Source organism: Brassica rapa, unplaced genomic scaffold, assembly GCF_000309985.2.
Source record: "Brassica rapa cultivar Chiifu-401-42 unplaced genomic scaffold, CAAS_Brap_v3.01 Scaffold0267, whole genome shotgun sequence".
Taxonomy (NCBI): Eukaryota; Viridiplantae; Streptophyta; class Magnoliopsida; order Brassicales; family Brassicaceae; genus Brassica; species Brassica rapa.
This window is the reverse complement of record NW_022610211.1, coordinates 1-21,498: the sequence shown is the minus strand read 5'-3', so window position 1 is coordinate 21,498 and position 21,498 is coordinate 1. Positions and strand designations below refer to the sequence as shown.

The window sequence follows — 21,498 nt, the reverse complement described above, 5'->3', positions numbered from 1 at the left end:
CAAGTAGCCTAAAAGTTGTGCAAGTAAGTTCAATGCTAAAGATGTTAACTTGAAACTGTGCGAAGAATCTTTGCTCACTTTTGGAGTTATGATGTGATGGCCTGCTCTAGTTAAGACAACTTGCTAAAATATAACTGGTCATTAGGCTCGTTATGTCTCTAGACTCTAGTGTTGTCTCTGTGTGAGTCTGGTTTAAACTGGTTCTTGATTTAGATCGATTACGGATACATGCATGTCAACTTTAGTTTTTTTTTTTTGCATGTCAACATGTCAACTTTCAAAGATATTGATAATGTTCATCCTATAGATTATCTCATACGGATACCTTGTGTTTTCAAGTTTTTTTCCTTTGTTTAATCAACTTTGCAAACCTTCATTTCATTTACGTTAAATTATTATAATGTTCATCTATAGTTATTATATATCTATTTATAATTAAAAAGTTTCAGTCCTTAAACTTCTAATCTCTTCAGATCAAAACATGATAGAATTATTCTGGTTCAACCTTTTTAAAACTAAAATTGCGGTTCAACTTTCTTCCTCCCAAAGATTAACATATTAGCATCTTATGATATATATAATATACATATATTATATATATATATCAAGGCTGGAATATATATATATATATATAATTGTACCCAAGAAACAAATTCTATTATGACAGCAAATTCTATTTACATATTATATCAAGGCTGAATATTTAATCTATCTATAATATATCATACCCTTTTTTATATAATAAGAGTTTGAAATGCAAGCTTGATACAAAATATGTTCACTTGTTCAAGTAAACAAGAGCAGATCGACATGCTGCCATAATTAACTTCATTATTGTAGAAGTTATAGTAAAATATATCAATTCACGTGAGCAACGGGTCGTCACATAAATCATGGAAATATAATCCAATAATATTGGTGAACTAATATATTTATCAAACTTTGGATAACTACACCTAAGAGATCTCCTAGAAAGAAGGAGTAAAGCTGTCGACCAAATAAATTCAACTTCAATTTGGATAAGAAAAGTTAAAACTTAAAATCAACCTGATGTATATCTTTCTAATTATAGTTTATAGTAAAAATTCACTAAACTAACATTATCCCAAAAGTTATCTTCCTCCTCATCCTTAGCCTATATAAACACCACAACAACTATATTTTCCAGTTATCCATTTCTGGATACTCAACTTCTACACACAAAACTATCAAACATCACTTAAATCCTGAGTTTTTGGATCAAATGGGTGTCTCAAGTATTATTTCTGTGATGTTATTGCTTGTACTAATCAATTTAGGCAATAATATCAAAGGAATTGAGGCTTTTCATCAAGTTTATGAAAAATTGCAGTCTCAGTCAGTTGAGTCAGTGAATCATCTTCACAGATCCGCTTTTCACTTTCAACCTCCAAAGCATTGGATTAACGGTACATTGATGATCTGTCCCTCTTCATATATAATTTATGAAATTGGATTAACGGTACATCGATGATCTGTCCCTCTTCATATATAATTTATGAAAGCATTTGTTTCCTTAGATGTATGTTTATAACGAATTTTGCTTTGATGCTTAGTTTTTAGGTTTTTTTTTTTTGTTTTTTTTTTCTTGTTCTGGTATTAGGGCTAATTCCACTACGACGTTATTTGCATAGCCAGATTAAAAACTCTTCATTTTCTTTCAAATCCAATATTTGCATGTTATACTAAAACCGGTGTTTCAATGAACGAAACCATTTTTTTTATCTGAAAGAAACAAAAGTTCCCGTATTCTTTAGGAAGGAAACTTCCCTCCGTTATTATATTCCCTAACAATCCATGTATTGATATATATATATGCGTGTGTGTGTCAGTGTGTTTTTGAGAAAAGGGTTATGGGGTATAAATCTAAACTTATTTATTTATGTAATTTCTAACGGAAAAAAAATGTGTTAGTATTAAAGTCTTAATTAGCTTTAGAAAATTCATATGCACCAAAAGAAACATATCATATATCACGTGAGAACGCAGCCATGCTTATTTTTGTATAAAATGTATGCTTTATAGTTATCTGTGATTGTGTGGCCATGTGTTTCTGTAAATATATCTTTTTGCCAAAAGGGAAATTCTGTCTCTGCGTGAAGATAACCATTATCTAGTAATAAGTAACTATAACTACCAAGATACGGCACTTCGTATAATATATATTTTGTTGCACTTTATCCTCCTTTATTCACATTTTCTTAATTTCATCTACAAGTTGTGTTCTACCAAAGACTTTCATGTGATTCTATTGTATCGTATATCCTCTTATCTTATCTAGTTTCTTTAAAAATCTAAATTTTGATGACTTGACTAACCTTTGTTTTCGTGTGTGTTTCCATGTGGCATTCTCGACCATCCCAATAGATCCAAATGGTGAGTTTATCAGATAAGTACTTGTATAATTCTATATATTCTTATGATAATTGTAGTACATTGTTATTATATGTAAAATAATCTTAATCTAGGTGTTTCTGGAACGCAGGTCCATTGTACTACAAAGGTTTCTACCATCTCTTCTACCAATATAACACCAAAGGTGCAGTTTGGGGTAATATTGTGTGGGCGCATTCGGTTTCAAAAGACTTGGTGAATTGGGAGGCTCTTGAACATGCCATCTATCCCTCCAAATGGTTCGACATCAAAGGTACATGGTCCGGTTCAATAACACTCGTACCGGGAAAAGGACCGGTTATCCTCTATACCGGCATTAACCAAAACGAAACTCAAATCCAAAACTACGCAATACCGAAGGATCCCTCGGACCCATACCTAAGAAAATGGATTAAACCAGATGATAATCCGATTGCAGTGCCAGATTATACCATGAATGGTTCAGACTTTCGTGACCCAACCACGGCCTGGTTCTCCAAAGATGGACATTGGAGAACCGTCGTGGGGTCAAGAAGAAAGCATAGAGGAATCGGATATATCTACAGAAGCAAAGATTTTAAGCATTGGGTCAAAGCTAAGCACCCTATCCACTCCAAAGAATCCACCGGTATGTGGGAATGTCCTGACTTCTTCCCGGTTTCCACAACCGATTTTGAGAACGGTTTGGACTTAGATTACGCCGGTCCAAACGCTAAGCACGTGTTGAAAGTTAGCTTGGACATGACACGGTACGAGTATTACACGCTTGGCAAATACTATCCTAACAAGGACCGTTATGTACCAAACGGTGAATCGCCAGATGGCTGGGACGGTTTAAGATTTGATTACGGTAACTTCTATGCCTCCAAGACATTCTTTGACTACAAAAAGAACAGAAGAATCTTGTGGGGTTGGGCTAATGAATCTGACACCGTTGAAGATGATATATCCAAGGGCTGGGCTGGTCTTCAGGTTATATATCTTAACTAAACTAATAATTTAATTAATTTTCAATTTCTTTTAAACAATTTTTGAATAATTATAGGTAATTCCAAGAACGGTGCTTCTTGACTCAACAAACAAGAAGCAATTAGTGTTTTGGCCTATTGAAGAAATAGAGTCATTAAGAAGTAGTTATGTCCGAATGAACAACAAAGACATCAAGATGGGTCAACGCTTAGAAGTAAAAGGAATCACTCCTGCTCAGGCCGACGTGGAGGTGACATTCAACGTTGGAAGTCTAGAGAAAGCTGAGCCATTCGACCGGAGCTACACATACAAACCGTTAGATTTGTGTAGAGTGAAAGGCTCGAACGTGACAGGTGGTGTAGGACCTTTTGGTCTGATCACATTCGCCACTCCTGATTTAGAAGAGTACACTCCTGTCTTCTTTAGAGTCTTCAAAGACACTTCCACAAATAAGCCGAAGGTTCTCATGTGCTCCGATGCTAGACCGTACGTTTCCACAACCATCTATATCCTTAACATATATATATATATAATATTCTTTCATTTAAAGATTTTAACATCAATGTAACATATCGTTATAGTTCGTCCTTAAAGCAAGACAGGGGTCCACTCAAACAAGATAGGATGTATAAGCCACCATTTGCTGGTTTTGTGGATGTTGATCTAGCTGATGGAAGGATCTCTCTAAGGAGTTTGGTATGTATAACGATATTCATTTTTCATATATTTTTAGTTTGTTTATGTAAATGTAATGTAACATAAAATTGAATTATGAATTTACAGATTGACCATTCGGTAGTAGAGAGCTTTGGAGCGTTAGGGAAGACAGTGATAACGTCAAGAGTGTATCCGATAAAAGCAGTGAAAGAGAATGCACATTTGTATGTGTTTAATAATGGAACACAAACTGTGAACGTAGAGAGTCTTGATGCTTGGAGCATGGAGAGGCCTTTGGAGATGAATAATGGAGCTACTTAATTATAGATCCTTTAGCGTTGGTTAAAATAGAGAAAATTTGGAGCTTTCTGTTTAGCAATTTGATTAGAGAAGTCTATGCTTTATATATGGACGTCTTGTACCTTTCTACTAATCACTCAATAAAAATAATTTTAGAATGCAAACCAACAAGAATCTTTCAAAGTGTTTTAAAAGGCCCATGACGCTTTTAAGGCAAGGAACTGGAGCCTTGCGCCCCAAGGCACTCAGTATTTAGATAGACTCTTTCTTTTATTGAGCAACAGTAATAGATAGACTCTAGAAGAACTTATAAATGCAATGGTATTTGAGTTGAAGTAGAAACTGTAAAAGAAGAACATGAACACCGCCAACACTTAAGCCAATCATTAAAATACAAAACAGGAACTTGAAAAGTGAAAAAATAAATTAAAATCAAAGCTAAAACTCCTAAAATCTCTAATAATTAGATTTTTCGGGAGAGTGTAGCCAAGACTTGTAATATTTTTGTTCAGTTTTCAACAATGACATGTTAACAAGTCCATTGATCGAGTTTTTGTTGTACAATCTCAAATGACCACAGTTAAAATAAATGATGGCAATGACACGTAAGGGCATCTCCAACCCCACTCTATTTTTCACTCTAAAATAGAGTTTAGAGTAAAAATGCTCCAATGGTACTCTATTTTTCACTCTATAATAGAGTAAAAAATGGGTTTACTCTATATATAGAGTAAGTTATTTTTTGTTTGTTCATCACTCTATTTTTCACTCTAAAATAGAGTACCATTGGAATATATCACAACTCTATTATAGAGTCACTCTATTTTAGAGTAAAAAATAGAGTGAACCATTGGAGATGGTCTAAGCCGTAAATTACTAGTGCTGTATGTTTTGCTATGGTTTCAAAAACGTTAACCTCTAAGAAAATTAAGGCATGACTTTGATCCACTAGGATTAAAATCCACTAAAACAAGTTTGTGACACAGTTTCGAATTTTATATAAAATGCCAAAGAAAATCAGAATTACTAGTGAAAAATCCACATAAACGTGTTTGTGTCAAAACAAAAGAGATGAAACACACAAAACATAACATAGATAAACGAGCCTCCGGTGAAAAAAAACAAATCACTTGATCTTCTTCTTGGGCCTCAACTGCCAAAAAAAAACAGAATCAGAAATCAATACCTCATCACAAAAACACAACTAAAAATAGTAAAGCAAAGAATCAAAAAAGAGACGGAAGCAAAAACCTGGTTGCTGTGGCCACACTTCTTCTTCCTGCAGTTCACAGCCCTTGGGTGCAGACGAGCGTAACACCTAAAAACAAAGATATAATAAACTCACACAAAATCACATAAAAGAAACCACTTTATCCACAAGAACAGAGGTGTTAACGCTTATTAAGATACAAAAGAGCTAAGATCATGGGTTCACAAAAAATGATCAACACAACATCACTCAACCCATTACTCCAATACTAAACTAAACTCATCGAAACAAAGAAAGAGGTAGGAGTGATGAGCTTACTTGCGGCAGATCATCTTGTCTTGATTGTACTTACGAGCCAAAGCCATCAAAGACGGCTCAATGATACCTCCCCTTAGCCTCAGGACAAGATGCAGAGTCGATTCTGTTTACAACCCAAAATAACAGAGCACTGAATTAACATACAATCATATGTAAAAGTAATCAACACTAAAAGAAGTGTATTTTAAAAAAAAACCTTTCTGGATGTTGTAGTCAGCCAAGGTACGACCATCTTCAAGCTGTTTTCCGGCGAATATCAACCTCTGCTGATCCGGAGGGATTCCTGAAAACAGAGCAAACCGGATCAATAAGAGATCATCATTTTCAAAAAAAAAAAGACGAGAGAGAGTGAAGGTACCTTCTTTGTCCTGGATCTTGGCCTTGACATTGTCGATGGTGTCGCTGCTCTCCACCTCGAGGGTGATGGTCTTGCCCGTTAGCGTTTTCACGAAAATCTGCATCTTCTCCGCCGCAAGAGCCTCTAAAAAACAGAGTTTGCTTTGAAGAGTAATGTTTATAGTTTGTCCTTCATTTCTAGGGTTTTAATGTTGATCATTTAGATGGGCCTTTGATACTAAAGCCCATTAACTTATGGACAAGAAGTTGGGTGAATGTTGCTTTAGCGACTCGATTAGCATGACCTTAACCATCTTTGTTATGTAACAAATTTGTAGATAGATATCTACTAGCTTTCAATTTTTTTTTTCATTTTTACAAGAAGTTGTTAACTCAATGGCGCATACTTTGTGTCATTAGAATAGAGCCTTAAGTAGTATTGCTTTCTTACAAATTTATCTCCATATGTTACTAGTCGTACTGTATGCTCCCCTCAAAGATAGCGTTGGATGCTTTGAGAACTTTTTGGTGAAGAAGACATGAAACCATAGGTCTTGGTTTGTCCGCATAGAACATATTGGGTACTTGCACATGACAACTACAAGTCCAAATAACTCAACTGACAATTTATTCATGTCTTTGTACCAATCATGAGCTCACCATTGAAACACTAACAGAAATTGAAGAGTACATGCAAATGGCTGGTATTGAACCGATATTTTGTCTCACTAATTCAGAGATGAAAATTATGGCATTTTAAAATAACAATTGAAGTCATTCGCGAATGCGACTAATCATAGCAGAAAAATGTTGTTCCACAATTAACAAAAGCATTCAACTTCGAAACTCTTTCAGAAAACTCAAGAAAACATTCTTCTAACGAAATGAAATAAAGAGCAAAGAAAAAGCCAAAAACTCAGAGCCTCCTTCCTCTTCTACCACCCTTTCGGCGGGTACTGTCCGTTGGGATCGGAGTAACATCCTCTGCAACAACAACAACAAGAACCACAATGTTAGAAATGCCCAAGACACATAAAAACCAATTCTTAGTTGAGTATAGGTTATGCAACTTACCAATGCGGCCAATTTTCATGCCAGAACGGGCAAGAGCTCTAAGAGCGGATTGAGCACCAGGACCAGGTGTCTTGGTCTTGTTTCCACCAGTGGCACGGAGCTTCACGTGCATAGCGGTGATTCCAAGCTCCTTGCAACGCTGAGCAACATCTTGAGCAGCAAGCATAGCTGCATACGGTGAGGACTCATCCCTGTCAGCTTTCACCTTCATTCCACCTAACCCAGCCAAAACAAAACATTACACCTATTAATCGTATTCACACAAAGAGTGGTACTCTAAGAGACTTAAGTAACATCATTATAAATCAAACCGATGCTTACCAGTGATACGGACAAGAGTTTCACGTCCAGACAAATCAGTAACGTGCTGCAAACAAAAAAAAAAGTAAATCAGATACAATGTAAGCTTCCTATACACATGAAAATGGACAAACTAGTGAGAGAGAACTATACAATGAAAGTGTCGTTGAAGGAAGCGAAGATGTGGACAACACCGAAGACTTGCTCTCCATCACGAACAGCTGGTCCAAGTGTCACTGTCTCTTCCTTTGGCTCTCTCGTCTTTCTCCTCGACTACACAACGCTAAACTTTATTACTATACATAGAATCACAGCACTATAGTCATTCATCAAAGATCATAACTTCCAATTAACACGAAACGAAACTCTTTCTGGTCAAATCTGAGAGACGAAGCTTACCATGTTTTAGGGCAAGAATCGGATGTGAAAGATCGTCTTTCTTCCTGTAGTTGCGCCGCCGATGCAGAGATTTGGCAAGAGGGAGAGTAATCAGATATCGAATTTATATTAGGGTTTATGACTTCTCTGAGTGAGCTCGATAAGCCCTTTCCAAATAAGTATTGGGCCAAATCTTAACTACTGGGCCAGCCCAATGTGTCGAAGCAGATGAATCACTCGCTTGTTGATACCTAGGTAACGGCGTCGTTTTCATGATTTGAAATATTAAAAAAAAATATGTTGACAGCTGTGGGATGTGAACCCACGCCCTTTCGGACCAGAGCCTAAATCTGGCGCCTTAGACCACTCGGCCAAACTATCAGTTTTGTTAAGTCCTCTACTTATTCAAATAGGTTCACTTACAATGTGTCGACATTGGATTAATTGTAGTTTTATGAGACTCGAGCAAGTTCAAAACCTCTTTTAAATTCTCTTAAGCATCTTAAAGTAAAACTCCATTTTTCCTCTAAAATAGAGTAAAAATATTTCAACCCTACTCTATTATTACACTTCATAATGGAATAATGAATCATCCGACATTGCATCCCTTACAACGTCTAATCTGAAATAAACGAGTTTTTCATTCTCTTCATAGGATGCTCGATGGTTGGATTGGGACTATAAAAACTTAGCTGTAAGTGAGTTCAGTGGTGGAGCCAGAAGGATCAGAAAAAATTCAAAAGCATAATATATAAACGACCAAAAAACTACAAATGTAATACTCCAAAAAAACTACAAATATATTCGATACTCACTCATAGCTTAAAACTTTTTTTTAAGTTTGTTTATTTTTAATGTTTCTATATTAAACTAACATTAACAATGTTTAAAATCACAAAATATGTTTAGTGATTTACTAAATTTTTGTAATTATAAAAAAATAAAATTAAAACTAATATAAATCCAAAGTTTTAAAAATAAAATATATTAGTTGTAATTAAATTTTGTCTTTAATGTTTTATAATTATTTTTGTGGGGTCAAATTAATTTTTTAAATGGGGTCAATTGATATGTGGTGTTTTTAATACCAATACATGTGCACTTTGAGCTCATTTTCAGTCCTAATTCGTGTTTAATTTACATCATTCCAGGTTGGGAACAGGTGAAAGAGTAAAGGAGAGAGTTTCAGGAAGTCAGATGCTGTTTTGAAGGATTCAACATGGAACAGTCATTTAGAACAACCCAAGGGTTGCTCCAGAAGAGATCAAGCATTAGACTGTTCCCGATCGTTAAGGAAACTTCCTATTCTGGAGTTTGCCCTAGTTTTCGACTTTCTCTTTCTCTTATTCCCCTATCACCAGCGCCCCCCTATAAGAAGGGGAGGCTATCGTTTTCTTAAGATTACACTAGTTTTTACAAGGAAACCTAAATTGCTTTTTGGATTCTACGCAACTTGTAAGGGAGAAGGCTCCATCTCTCATTCTCACGAGAAGATTTCCCTGAACCCTTTGTCTTTTTACTATTTTATATGCAGTATTATTCAGAAATCTTGTTTGTGTCATCCTGCTTAATGATTGAGTAGTAGGCAAAGCTTGCTTAGGGTTGTAGGGTGTTAGCCGCATGAACTGAACACAAATAAGTGATCTCAACTATCTTCATTCATATTGATCTTACTGCCTGCATTGAACTGATCACTTAATGTCGGATCTATGATTTAATCCTCTAGCTAACCGTTAGGAGATAAGTCGACATATATTGAATGAGCTTAGTATCCCTAATCAGCGAGAGTAGATATTAGGGTATTAAGTGAACTAATCAGATCTCGCATCTAAAGCTTGCTTTCGCGTCTTGTTCCAAGCGAGAGCTTAGGATTCAAGACCGACTCGCATAGGGATCAAGATCACGATAGTGAGTTGTTCCAGCTGAGTGATCTGAGTTCTAGATCGCATTTCATCGCACTTGAATAGTTGTTCAGTTCTGCAAGTAACATCCGATTATTGACCCTAAGCCAGCTTCATTTAAATTGAATTCAAACTACCTAGGCATTCTTGTTACTTTTGTCGCAATTAATTTTCAAAACCCACTTGTTTCTCAGCTTGACATTGAACTCATAAGAGTAAAGAGTAAACTGGTCCTCTGGATTGAATCTCAAATACTATAATTACCACTGTTAACTTGACAGTAGCAAGGATTCATTTTTAGTGTATCAAGTTTTGGCGCCGTTGCGACGGGGACTAAGCTTTTACCTTATTTTTCGGTTTAATATTTAGCCTGAGATATCTAACTTGCTTTACTTCTTTGTTGGAACAGATGATCCAAGTGCATGACCAGTAGACATACTCGGAGCAACGCACAAGGACCACTACATCAGCTGACTAACGAAGAACTCGCAAGATTAGAAAGACAGAACCGTCAACAGCCAAGAATAACCGACACCAACATGGGTGATCATGGCAATATGGATGACCTCACTGCTGCATTGGCACTCATTCAACAACAAATGCAGAATCAGCAACAGCAGATGCAGCAAACCATCCAGAATCAGCAACAAGCTGCACAAGAGCAAGCAGCCGAGAACGCTGCGCGAGAGGAGCGTGGTGCTCTTATTGGGGAGCGAAACCTTCCGAGGAATTTTGCTACTAACCGCTCTCCCATCAACCCTCCACCCTGTACTCGACAGGATTATGAGATCAAACCTGCTCTGATTGGTCTGGTACAGAAGAGCACATTCAGTGGCCTCACTTCAGACATACCAATGGACCACATAGAGGCCTTTGAGAGGATCTGCAATTTCTCTCGCTCAAATGGAGTGCCACCGGATTACGTCAAGTGCACGCTGTTCCCATTTTCTCTCGAAGGGAAAGCCGCACGTTGGCTGCAATCTCTCCCAACCGGTTCTCTAACCTCATGGGACCAGGTTCGATCAGCATTCCTGAGCCACTTCTACACAAAATCCAAAACCGCGGCTCTAAGGCATAGAATCTCCAACTTCAAGCAGAAATCTGATGAACCCTTTTATAAAGCTTGGGAGAGGTATAAAGAGTACCAGAGGGAATGTCCACACCACGGGTTTGATGACGATTACATATTGGAGGTGTTCTACGATGGAGTGAGCTATGAGTACCGGAACACCCTTGATTCCTCTAGTAACGGAGATTTCATGACTCAGACCACTCCTGGTGCATTCGCGCTGATTGAGAACATGGCTTCTAGTTCACACAACAAGAACAAAGAGCATGATCGCTCTAAAAGTGTGAACAGCATAGACGATATAGCGGCGAAGATGGACCAACTGCTGAAAGGAAACCAGAGCCAGGTTTTCATAATGGAAGAAGCAACTCCTGAGAAAAATGCGGGGGATAAGGCGTTTGAAGCTGAGCAGGCAGGAGACGATCAGCAGGAAGTAAGTTACGTAAATGGACAAGGGTGGCAGCTGAAGAATTATCACCCAAACCCTAACGTAAGGAACAATCCACAACTCTTCTGGCCTAAGCAGGACAAACAAGTTGATCCGGCGCAGAACAACCAGGGCCAGTATTCGGGATATCAGAAGAACTATCAGCCCCGAACATATGTTCTAAGCCAACCGCAGAGCAATCAGCCTCAAATACAGAACCACCAGAACACTCAAGTCGCTACCTCCACCCCTGTCGCTGTTCCGCAAGATGAAACTAAAACCATGCTGCAGCAACTCCTCCAAGGACAACAGCTCCAAGGGAAAGCGCTGAACCAGGTCACCACTGAGATCAATACTAGGATGAACCATATGTTCGGAGACCTGAGCACCAAATATGATAATGTCGCAAGCCATATGAGACAAATGGACATTCAGATAGCTCAGACTGCCGAGAGTGTCAGAGACAGCAAGGTACTCTACCTGGTAAAACAGACAAAAACCCAAGGAGTGCAATGCGGTTCAGCTAAGAAGCGGGAAGCAACTTTCCGAGCCAGAAAGGAGAAGGTTCACCGCGGCTGAGAAAGGCAAGCAGAAAGAGTCAGAGCAACCGCTAGCCGACCAAGCAGATGAGGGGAATACAGAGCCGGTAGTCGAAACAGCCTCGCCACGCTCAGAACAACCGGCTGAAGCAGTGCGCCCGATTCCAGAGGCTGTTTCTCCTCGCGAATACATTCCAAAAGTCCCTTACCCTGTTCCAGCGAAGGTCACTCGTAAGGACAAGGAGGAAATAAAATGCAGGAAGATGCTGGAAGATCTAACCGTCCGACTTCCCCTGATGGATGCGATTCAGATGATGCCCTCCATGCGTAGCTTTATGAAGGGGTTGATCTCAGGGAAATATCAGACGAGAGCGAGTTCATGACAGTTTCCAAGGAATGCAGCGCAGTGCTTCATCAACAGGCAAATAAAAAAACGAGAGATCTCGGCAAATTTGTCCTCTCTATTCAGATTGGGAAGACAGTTTTCGCCTGCTCCTTGGTGGATCTTGGGTCTAGCGTGAATCTAATGCCCTACTCTGTCGCTTTACGACTCGGATACACGCCTTCAAACCAACTAAGATTCCTTGGTTTTCGCAGACAGATCAGTCAAATCTCCTGTTGGTATTCTAGAGGATCTCCAAGTGAAAGTAGGGAACACCACTGTTCCAGCCCAGCACTTCGTTGTTCTGGAATTGGAAGAAGAGTCTAAGGACCCCCTATCTTGGGAAGACCATTCTTATGTACTGTCGGAGCTATCATTGATGTGCGACAGGGAAGATGTGATCTGAATCTTGGGGACATAGTTATGCAATTCGAAATGGATGAGTTGCTAAAGAAGCCATTTGGATGGACAAACCTTGAGGTCAATGAAGGGTTGATCCTCTCCCACCACAAGAAGGATGATCGAGGAGATTCTTACCGAAGACCCACTGGAACTTGCACTGGTGCGTGCTGAAGCCGAGCAGGTATGGTGAACATTGATGCAGATGGATATGCCAAGATGCTTGACTCCGCAGGAGTATGGGGAGAATGGTAGCAAGTCTAAGTCTGAGGAGGATATCAACAGGCGCGAGACCACTCCATCTGGAGCGACCCCTAAACCGGACCAACCAGAGGATCCCTGGGCGAGCTCAAGGCTCCCAAAGTTGAGCTAAAACCCCTTCCCAAAGGGCTCAGGTACGCTTTCTTAGGTCCGAATTCCACATATCCTGTCATTGTGAATGCTGAGCTGAATAATGTGGAAATGCATTGCTTTTATGCGAGCTTAGAAAATATCGTAAGGCATTAGGATATTCGCTAGCTGACATCCCTGGTATTTCGCCTGATTTATATCATGCATAGAATCCACTTGGAAGATGAATCTGACTTCTGTTGAACATCAGAGGAGGTTAAACCCGAATCTAAAAGATGTCGTTAAGAAAGAGATAATGAAACTTCTTGAAGCAGGTGTGATCTATGCGATTTCTGATAGTAAATGGGTCAGTCCTTTCTGTTGTACCTAAGAAGGTGGGATCACTGTTATCCAAATGAAAAGAATGAATTGATCCCTACTAAGGACAGTCACATGGACATCGCATGTGCATAGATTTCAGGAAATTAAATGCAGCAACTAGAAAGGATCACTTCCCACTCCCTTTTATTGATCAAATGCTTGAGAGATTGGCTAACCACCCATATTACTGCTTTTTAGATGGTTATTCAGGTTTCTTTCAGATTCCCATCCATCCAGACGATCAGGTTTTTTTAGATGGTTATTCAGGTTTCTTTCAGATTCCCATCCATCCAGACGATCAGGAAAACGACGTTCACATGCCCCTACGGAACGTACGCTTACAGGAGAATGCCATTCGGCTTGTGCAATGCGCCAGCAACATTCCAGCGCTGCATGATGTCGATCTTTACTGACCTGATTGAAGACATTATGGAAGTTTTCATGGACGATTTCAGCGTCTATGGAAGCTCCTTTAATGTCTGTTTGTCAAACTTGTGCAGGGTTCTTAAAAGATGTGAGGAGAAACACCTCGTACTCAACTGGGAGAAATGCCACTTCATGGTCACAGACGGGATTGTTCTAGGGCACAAGATCTCCGAGAAAGGAATTGAGGTGGATAAGGCAAAGATCGAAGTGATGATGAGTTTGCAACCACCAACAAACGTGAAGGCCATCAGGAGTTTCTTGGGTCACGCTGGGTTTTACCGACGGTTTATCCAGGATTTCTCAAGGATAGCAAGACCACTCACCAGACTGCTCTGTAAGGAGATCAAGTTCGATTTCGACAGTGAGTGTCTAGCTGCTTTCCACACCATCAAGGGAGCTCTAGTCAGTGCACCTGTTGTGCAACCACCAGACTGGGACCTACCCTTTGAAATCATGACTGATGCAAGCGATTTTGCAGTTGGAGCAGTACTTGGGCAGCGTAAGGACAAGAAACTTCATGTGATCTATTACGCTAGCAAAACTATGGATGAAGCTCAGTGCAGATACGCTACAACTGAGAAAGAGCTTCTGGCTATTGTTTTTGCTTTCGAAAAATTTAGGTCCTACCTAGTGGGATCTAAAGTGATTGTGCACACAGACCATGCTGCTCTTAAGTACCTGCTCACAAAGAAAGATGCGAAACCGAGGTTGTTAAGGTGGATTCTTCTTCTCCAAGAATTTGATCTAGAGATAAAAGATAAGAGAGGTGTCGAGAATGGGGTCGCTGACCATCTGTCCAGAATGAAGATTGAGGACGACACAACTCTTGATGAGGAACACCCAGTTGAACACGTCAACGCGATTGGTCTGTGTTACGCGGAACAATCTCTAAGAACCATGTCAGACTGTTCCAGCATCGCGGAACAACCTCCGAGGAAGGCGTCCGATTGTTCTCACATCTCGAAACATCCTGTCGCCTTGATCCAAAAGCAATATCCTTACCTCCCATGGTTTGCTGAGATTGCTAACTATCTAGCTGCTGAAAAGCCACCACTTAAGTTCACAGGAAACGACAAGAGGAAATTCCTGAGAGAGGCGAGGCGTTATGTTTGGGATGAACCGTTCTTGTACAGACAAGGCAAGGATGGTTTGTTCAGAAGGTGTGTTCCAGAGGCAGATATCCCAGGAATTCTGCACCACTGCCATGGTTCATCATACGCAGGTCACTTCGCTGCATTCAAAACGGTTTCTAAAGTCCTCCAAGCAGGGTTCTGGTGGCCGACTATGTTCAGGGATGCTCAAGCCTACGTAGCCAGGTGCGATGCATGCCAGCGACTTGGGAACATCAGCAAGAGGAATGAGATGCCTCAGAATTACATTCTAGAGGTTGAGGTATTCGACTGTTGGGGAGTCGATTTCATGGGACCATTCCCTGCGTCCTTCAAGAACGAGTACATCCTTGTCGCCGTTGACTACGTGTCTAAGTGGGTAGAAGCAGTGGCAAGCCCTACGAACGATGCAAAAGTGGCGACTAAGATGTTCAGCTCAATCATATTCCCAAGGTTCGGAGTGCCTAGGGTCGTAATCAGCGATGGTGGAACACACTTCATCAACAAGGCATTTCAGGGCCTTTTAAAAAAGAATGGAGTGAACCACAAGGTGGCAACGCTTACCATCCACAGACGAGCGGACAGGTTGAGGTGTCCAACAGGGAGATCAAAAGCATCCTGCAGAAAACTGTCAACACATCGCGAAAGGACTGGTCGCTTAAGCTGGACGATGCGCTATGGGCCTACAGAACAGCCTACAAGACGCCGCTAGGAACGACTCCCTACCACCTGGTGTATGGTAAAGCATGTCACCTACCCGTCGAGCTTGAATACAAGGCTGCATGGGCAGTCAAGCTACTGAATTTCGACATCAAGCCAGCAACCGAGAGACGCATGATCCAGATTCATGAACTGGAGGAGATAAGGCACCTCGCCTATGAAAGATCCAAAATCTACAAAGAGAAAACCAAGGCCTACCATGACAAGAGGATCATTGCCAGACAGTTCGAACCAAACGATAAGGTCTTGCTTTTCAATTCGAGGCTGAGATTATTCCCAGGGAAGTTGAAGTCTAGATGGTCCGGGCCTTTCACTGTTAAGGAAGTTCGACCCTACAGAGCAGTTGTGTTATTAGACAGAAAAGGGGACGAGTTTGTAGTGAATGGACAGCGCGTCAAGCACTACCTTGCTAACTCCACTATCGCAGAGGGAAAAGAAATTCCCCTAAGCGAGCCCCCATCAGCCTGATCAATTGATCCAAGTCGAGCTAATGACTTTAAACAAGCGCTTGGTGGGAGACAACCCACTGGTCAGTACATACATTGTCTACATAGTCTGTTCTTTTCCTTTTCTAATTTATTTTGCAGAAAAAAAAATCGGACTCTTCACTCAGAACAACCAACAGACTGTTCTTCTGTTAGAACAACCCATCGACTGTTCCAGGTAAGTGTTCCGAACAAAAAAAAAAATTTAAAAAAAAAAAAGAGAATAATTTCGGGAACAGTTAGGGTTTTGCCTATTTAAGGCTTCACCCTTCACTTTCCCTTTCAGTCCGCCGTACACTGATCCCCCACTTGCGATTTTCTCTAAACAAACCACCAAATCTTTGATTCTCAACCGTTTTAAGTGGTTTTGCTTCTCATTCGTTTGGAATCTCGAGTTCTCTCTGTTTTTGCAGATCACTTTACCAGTTTCCACAGGTAAGAGGCCCGACAATCCCAACTCGGTTTGCAATTCATTTCTAACCGCTTTCATAGATCGATTCTTGTTTAACCACTTGATATCGATCTCCCCTCGTGCTGTTAGGGTTGATTTAGAATATGAACACTCTCCTATTTCACGATTGCGATTTGAGTTTGATTTGGTTGAAATTTGTTGAAGTGAACAGCGGTTTGCAGTTCGCACAAGGAGAGATGGGAATACCTCGATTCCATTTCTTCTGTGTGACATAATAGAACTAATGCTTGATCTTGTTTGCCTTGTAGATGGCAAGAACTAAGCAATCCGCCAAGCGAACGAGAGCCACGTGCAGCACGCCACCCCCGCAAGTGCAGCAACAAACGTCCGCCTCCTACCCATGGCCCCGCGAGCAAGAGGGTGAACTGATTGATCTCGACAGCCCATTGCTCCTGGACTTCAATTGCGAGGGGTGGGATAAGGGGACAGCAGCTCGTTACAACGCCCTCCTCCGAGTTGACATGCTACCCACTCGTTTCTGCCACACAGAAACTTTGGCTGATCTTGGGATCGACGAGGATGTATTCGAAACGCTGCACGCCATCGGGATTGCTCCTCTGTGCTACACAACGCACGAGCTCTACCCAGACCTTGTTCGCCAGATGCTCGCCACGGCCACGATCACCTACGAGGATTCCGACGCACCCTCCTACGCCAACTGCTCGTTCTCTTTCATGGCGGATGGAGAGTACTGTCGCTTGTCCCTCGACAAGCTCAATGAAATCTATGAGATGGCCGCTGAACCGAAGGGGGTAGCGGTGGCGAAAAAGTTCTCTCCCTCTAACGCCTTTTGGGACTGCATTGCAAATGGGAACTTCACAGCCAGGGAAGGTCTACCAGTCGCAGATTCGGAACCCCGCGCTTCGTGTCATCGCGAAGATCATCTCAAACCTCCTGTTCGCCAAGGATCTGACTCGAAGGTCACCAACGGGGAGCTGCAAACCCTGTACACTGGTATTGAGGATGAAATTCGCGCCTCTGGTTCCGGAATTCCCATTCAAAGGGTTAAGACGAATCCCGGTTTCAACTTCATCACCATGATATGCGAGCGGCGACAGTGCCTTATGCACGGCTCGAAGAAGAAAGACAGGAGCGGCAGCCTGCTCACACCGCTTTTCAAGCATTTCGACATTGATCTCACCAAATACAGCGTCAACAAGGAGGTCCAGTACCTCGACATTAGGTACCTAATGGCGTGCCACATCATGCGAGATGAAGAGACCTACAGCTTTTACGATAAAGCCGGAACTCAGCTATTCACCAAACTGCCTCACCCCGAGATCACCAGGTTCAGCGTGTTTGAGAACATACGGTTTCTTCCTCCCCCCGAGCTCCTTTGCACTGATCCACGTGCTGCGGTCCCTGACGAAGACATGGATGATGTTGAGGACATCACCCCTGAAGCCGACCCATCGTACGACCTAGGAGAGCTCGCCGATGTGACCGATGATCAAGCTTACAGACGCTGGATGGTGGACTCGCAGCGAAAGAACAACAGCCTCATGCGGAGGATACTCCACCTCGTCACTGGGGGATGCATTGGAGGGAGCGCCCAGCGCCAGTCTACGACAGATCGACCACCAAGATCCCACCGACCAGGCAAGGAGCCCATGGGAACTGGCCCTTTTTCAGAAGAGGTTCATCGCTCGCGCAACAGGCGATCCTTTGACCCAGCCGAGAGCGGCGAGTCCGACTGAGTCCGCAAGGACTATCCTCTATCCATTGTTCTATCCATCTGAACTTTTTATTTTTATTTTTATGTTTTATGCTGTGTTGCTTTTTGGCTGACCTCAGCTTCATTTCCACCAGGGATGGTGTCGATTAAGTCTGGGGGAAGCACTGGGTGCTGAAACTCTATTTTTTGTTTCTTTGTTTTTGAGTCAGTCCTTGCGTCATTTGATGTTTTATCGAGTCAGTTTAGGATCGAGTCAGTTAAAACTCTTGTGGGAATTAGGACCTTGTGATATATTCTTTTAACCACCTCGTGCTCTAACATTCTTATCCAGTGACCTTAGCAGTGATGAAAGAGCCCATACTTGGACCTGGAACACCCTTTGACTCATCTCATTTGACTCTCCAGAAGCTCTCATCCGATCAGGTTACACTGGGTAGACTCAACTCCACCCAACTTGAACCTAATCTTGACTGAAATTCTTCTTGTTATGGGCACTAGATCAGGGAAACGAGACCAACGCTCAGGGCTTCTTATTCTTTTTACCAATCTTGCTGATCCTGAGCGGCTAGCTCATTTTTAGCTAGTTCCAACCTTCTACCTAAACCTTTATTTTCACCCTCATGCACTCTGTTTTTCAATGTCATATGTGCAGATATGTGCAAAAGGGCCGGAGAGGATAGGATTGACACAGCCCCTTACTCGTTGACGCCTGACACTCAGAGAGAAGAGCAAGCAGATTGAGAACAGTCGACAAGATCAATCCTTAAAGAAAGGAACAGTCGAAGGCGCATGGAACAATGGCACCCCGTGAGAAACAGAGGATAGACCCCCAGCGGCTGCAAAACATTCGTCCCGATACCTCCCTCCATCTCCACTCAAAAAAAAAAAAAAAAAAAAAAAAAAACCGAATGCTTTAATTTATTTATGATGGAGAGTGTAGATTCGAGATGCATGCTGCTGGAAAAGGGTGAGCAAGAAGTGGGCGCAGATTTTGGAGGAATAAAAAGAAGTCAAGAGCTGGAGAACAGTGGCACGATTGATCCACATTGTAGAACAATCTAATCCGTGAGGCAGAGATGAGTAAGGGTTGTGGGCTTCAACAGATCCGTCCTCTCTTGCTATTTTGCGCGATATCCTGCATGCACTCAAACACGGTAACCCCTAAACACTCTCAGCTCCACCGTAAAACAGCCTATTCCTTATCAACCCGTCTACCCTGAATAGTGCTTGTAATGAGAAGCTCACGCTGTTCTTAAATGATTCTTAAAGGAGTTTTGTCTCGATAGTGCAACCTTTTCAGGTATGAGATACAGAGTACGGAGCTGATCTTCGAACAGCAATCGTGGGGTGTTCTGGTAAGGGTGTGCGATCTGATTCTACAGCTTGTATGGTTCAGAGATGTGTGGTAAGAGCATGGTTATTCAGACAAAGCGAGTTCCCGCTCCTTCAAACCTTTCTCCCTGCTCTTGAGGCTTGGTCTTGTTCGAGGACAAACAAGGATCTAAGTCTGGGGGAATTGATATGTGGTGTTTTTAATACCAATACATGTGCACTTTGAGCTCATTTTCAGTCCTAATTCGTGTTTAATTTACATCATTCTAGGTTGGGAACAGGTGAAAGAGTAAAGGAGAGAGTTTCAGGAAGTCTGATGCTGTTTCGAAGGATTCAACGTGGAACAGTCATTTAGAACAACCCAAGGGTTGCTCCCGAAGAGATCAAGCATTAGACTGCTCCCGCTCATTAAGGAAACTTCCTATTCTGGAGTTTGCCCTAGTTTCGACTTTCTCTTTCTCTTATTCTCCTATCACCAGCGCCTCCCTATAAAAGGGGAGGCTATCGTTTTCTTAAAGGACACACGAGTTTTACAAGAAACCTAGATTACTCTTTTGGATTTTACGCAACTTGTAAGGGAGAAGGCTCCATCTCTCATTCTCACGAGAAGATTACCCTGAACCCTTTGTCTTTTTACTTATTTTATATGCAGTATTATTCAGGAATCTTGCTTGTGTCATCCTGCTTTATGATTGAGTAGTAGGCAAAGCTTGCTTAGGGTTGTAGGGTGTTAGCCGCATGAACTGAACACAAATAAGTGATCTCAACTATCTTCATTCATATTGATCTTACTGCCTGCATTGAACTGATCACTTAATGTTGGATCTATGATTTAATCCTCTAGCTAACCGTTAGGAGATAAGTCGACCTATATTGAATGAGCTTAGTATCCCTAATCAGCGAGAGTAGATATTAGGGTATTAAGTGAACTAATCAGATCTCGCATCTAAAGCTTGCTTTCGCGTCTTGTTCCAAGCGAGAGCTTAGGATTCAAGACCGACTCGCATAGGGAATAAGATCACGATAGTGAGTTGTTCCAGCTGAGTGATCTGAGTTCTAGATCGCATTTCATCGCACTTGAATAGTTGTTCAGTTCTGCAAGTAACATCCGATTATTGACCCTAAGCCAGCTTCATTTAAATTGAATTCAAATTACCTAGGCATTCTTGTTACTTTTGTCGCAATTAATTCTCAAAACCCACTTGTTTCTCAGCTTGACATTGAACTCATAAGAGTAAAGAGTAAACTGGTCCTCTGGATTGAATCTCAAATATTACAATTACCACTGTTAACTTGACAGTAGCAAGGATTCATTTTTAGTGTATCACATATATATAAGTATGCTTTTATTTTCCTAATTTAAATAATAGATTTGAGCATTTAATGTATTTTCCTAATTTAAATAATAGATTTACTTAATCAAATATTAACCAAAACAGATTTCCTAATATATTTTATATTAACATATTAAATATTTTTAATATTTGTTAGTAATAAATAATAAAATAAAAACTACACATCATAATCAATTTATATAACATATAAATAAAATATAAAATATTTTATTCATATTTATTAGTATTTATACGGTCAAATATTATACGGTCACGGGTCAAGCTCTAGATATAAACAACAATAGCGCAAGATTATTTTCTTAAACAGATTTATTTTAATAGATATTATAGTTTCAAATTTGTTTATATATTTTATGTATTTATAAATTTATTTTCTTTGTTTTTAAGGGATGCTAAGATTTTAAAACTGGAAATATTTATGACCCACCTATATATTATTTTAAGTAGGATAAAATTTATATCAGAATATTTTTATTAAATTTATTTTTTATTTTTATTATAACTGCAAAGATTATTTTCAAAATAAATTTATATTAAGTACTACAAATACATCATTTAATATA

At 40.6% G+C, this 21,498-nt stretch overlaps 4 protein-coding genes and 2 non-coding genes across 6 annotated transcripts; 2 read left to right on the top strand and 4 right to left on the bottom strand.

The window, feature by feature from the left end:
• Window positions 1–1,167: 1,167 nt before the first annotated feature.
• On the top strand, window positions 1,168–4,481 carry LOC117125650 (beta-fructofuranosidase, insoluble isoenzyme CWINV4-like). The gene is made up of 6 exons (XM_033283158.1): window positions 1,168–1,427; window positions 2,386–2,394; window positions 2,504–3,363; window positions 3,437–3,846; window positions 3,942–4,056; window positions 4,144–4,481. The coding sequence occupies exons 1-6, from the start codon at window positions 1,244–1,246 to the stop codon at window positions 4,336–4,338; spliced, it is 1,773 nt and encodes a 590-aa protein (XP_033139049.1). The 5' UTR covers window positions 1,168–1,243; the 3' UTR covers window positions 4,339–4,481.
• Window positions 4,482–5,252: 771 nt separating this feature from the next.
• Window positions 5,253–6,412, bottom strand: LOC103857607 (ubiquitin-60S ribosomal protein L40). The gene is made up of 5 exons (XM_009134818.3): window positions 6,204–6,412; window positions 6,042–6,128; window positions 5,846–5,948; window positions 5,569–5,635; window positions 5,253–5,470 (listed from the first exon to the last, which is right to left on the bottom strand). Exons 1-5 carry the CDS (start codon window positions 6,304–6,306, stop codon window positions 5,444–5,446), a joined length of 387 nt encoding a protein of 128 aa, XP_009133066.1. The 5' UTR covers window positions 6,307–6,412; the 3' UTR covers window positions 5,253–5,443.
• A 487-nt stretch (window positions 6,413–6,899) lies between these two features.
• On the bottom strand, window positions 6,900–8,112 carry LOC103857606 (40S ribosomal protein S14-2). Its single transcript, XM_009134817.3, has 5 exons — window positions 7,955–8,112; window positions 7,709–7,828; window positions 7,577–7,622; window positions 7,256–7,471; window positions 6,900–7,165 (listed from the first exon to the last, which is right to left on the bottom strand). Exons 1-5 carry the CDS (start codon window positions 7,955–7,957, stop codon window positions 7,098–7,100), a joined length of 453 nt encoding a protein of 150 aa, XP_009133065.1. The 5' UTR covers window positions 7,958–8,112; the 3' UTR covers window positions 6,900–7,097.
• A 122-nt stretch (window positions 8,113–8,234) lies between these two features.
• TRNAL-UAG lies at window positions 8,235–8,314 on the bottom strand. Its single transcript has one exon. It is a non-coding gene; the product is annotated as a tRNA-Leu (tRNA).
• Window positions 8,315–10,256: 1,942 nt separating this feature from the next.
• Window positions 10,257–12,252, top strand: LOC117129971. Its single transcript, XM_033283160.1, has 2 exons — window positions 10,257–11,801; window positions 11,854–12,252. The coding sequence occupies exons 1-2, from the start codon at window positions 10,257–10,259 to the stop codon at window positions 12,250–12,252; spliced, it is 1,944 nt and encodes a 647-aa protein (XP_033139051.1).
• LOC117129972 lies at window positions 10,899–11,005 on the bottom strand. The gene has a single exon (XR_004453473.1). It is a non-coding gene; the product is annotated as a small nucleolar RNA R71 (small nucleolar RNA).
• Window positions 12,253–21,498: the final 9,246 nt, after the last annotated feature.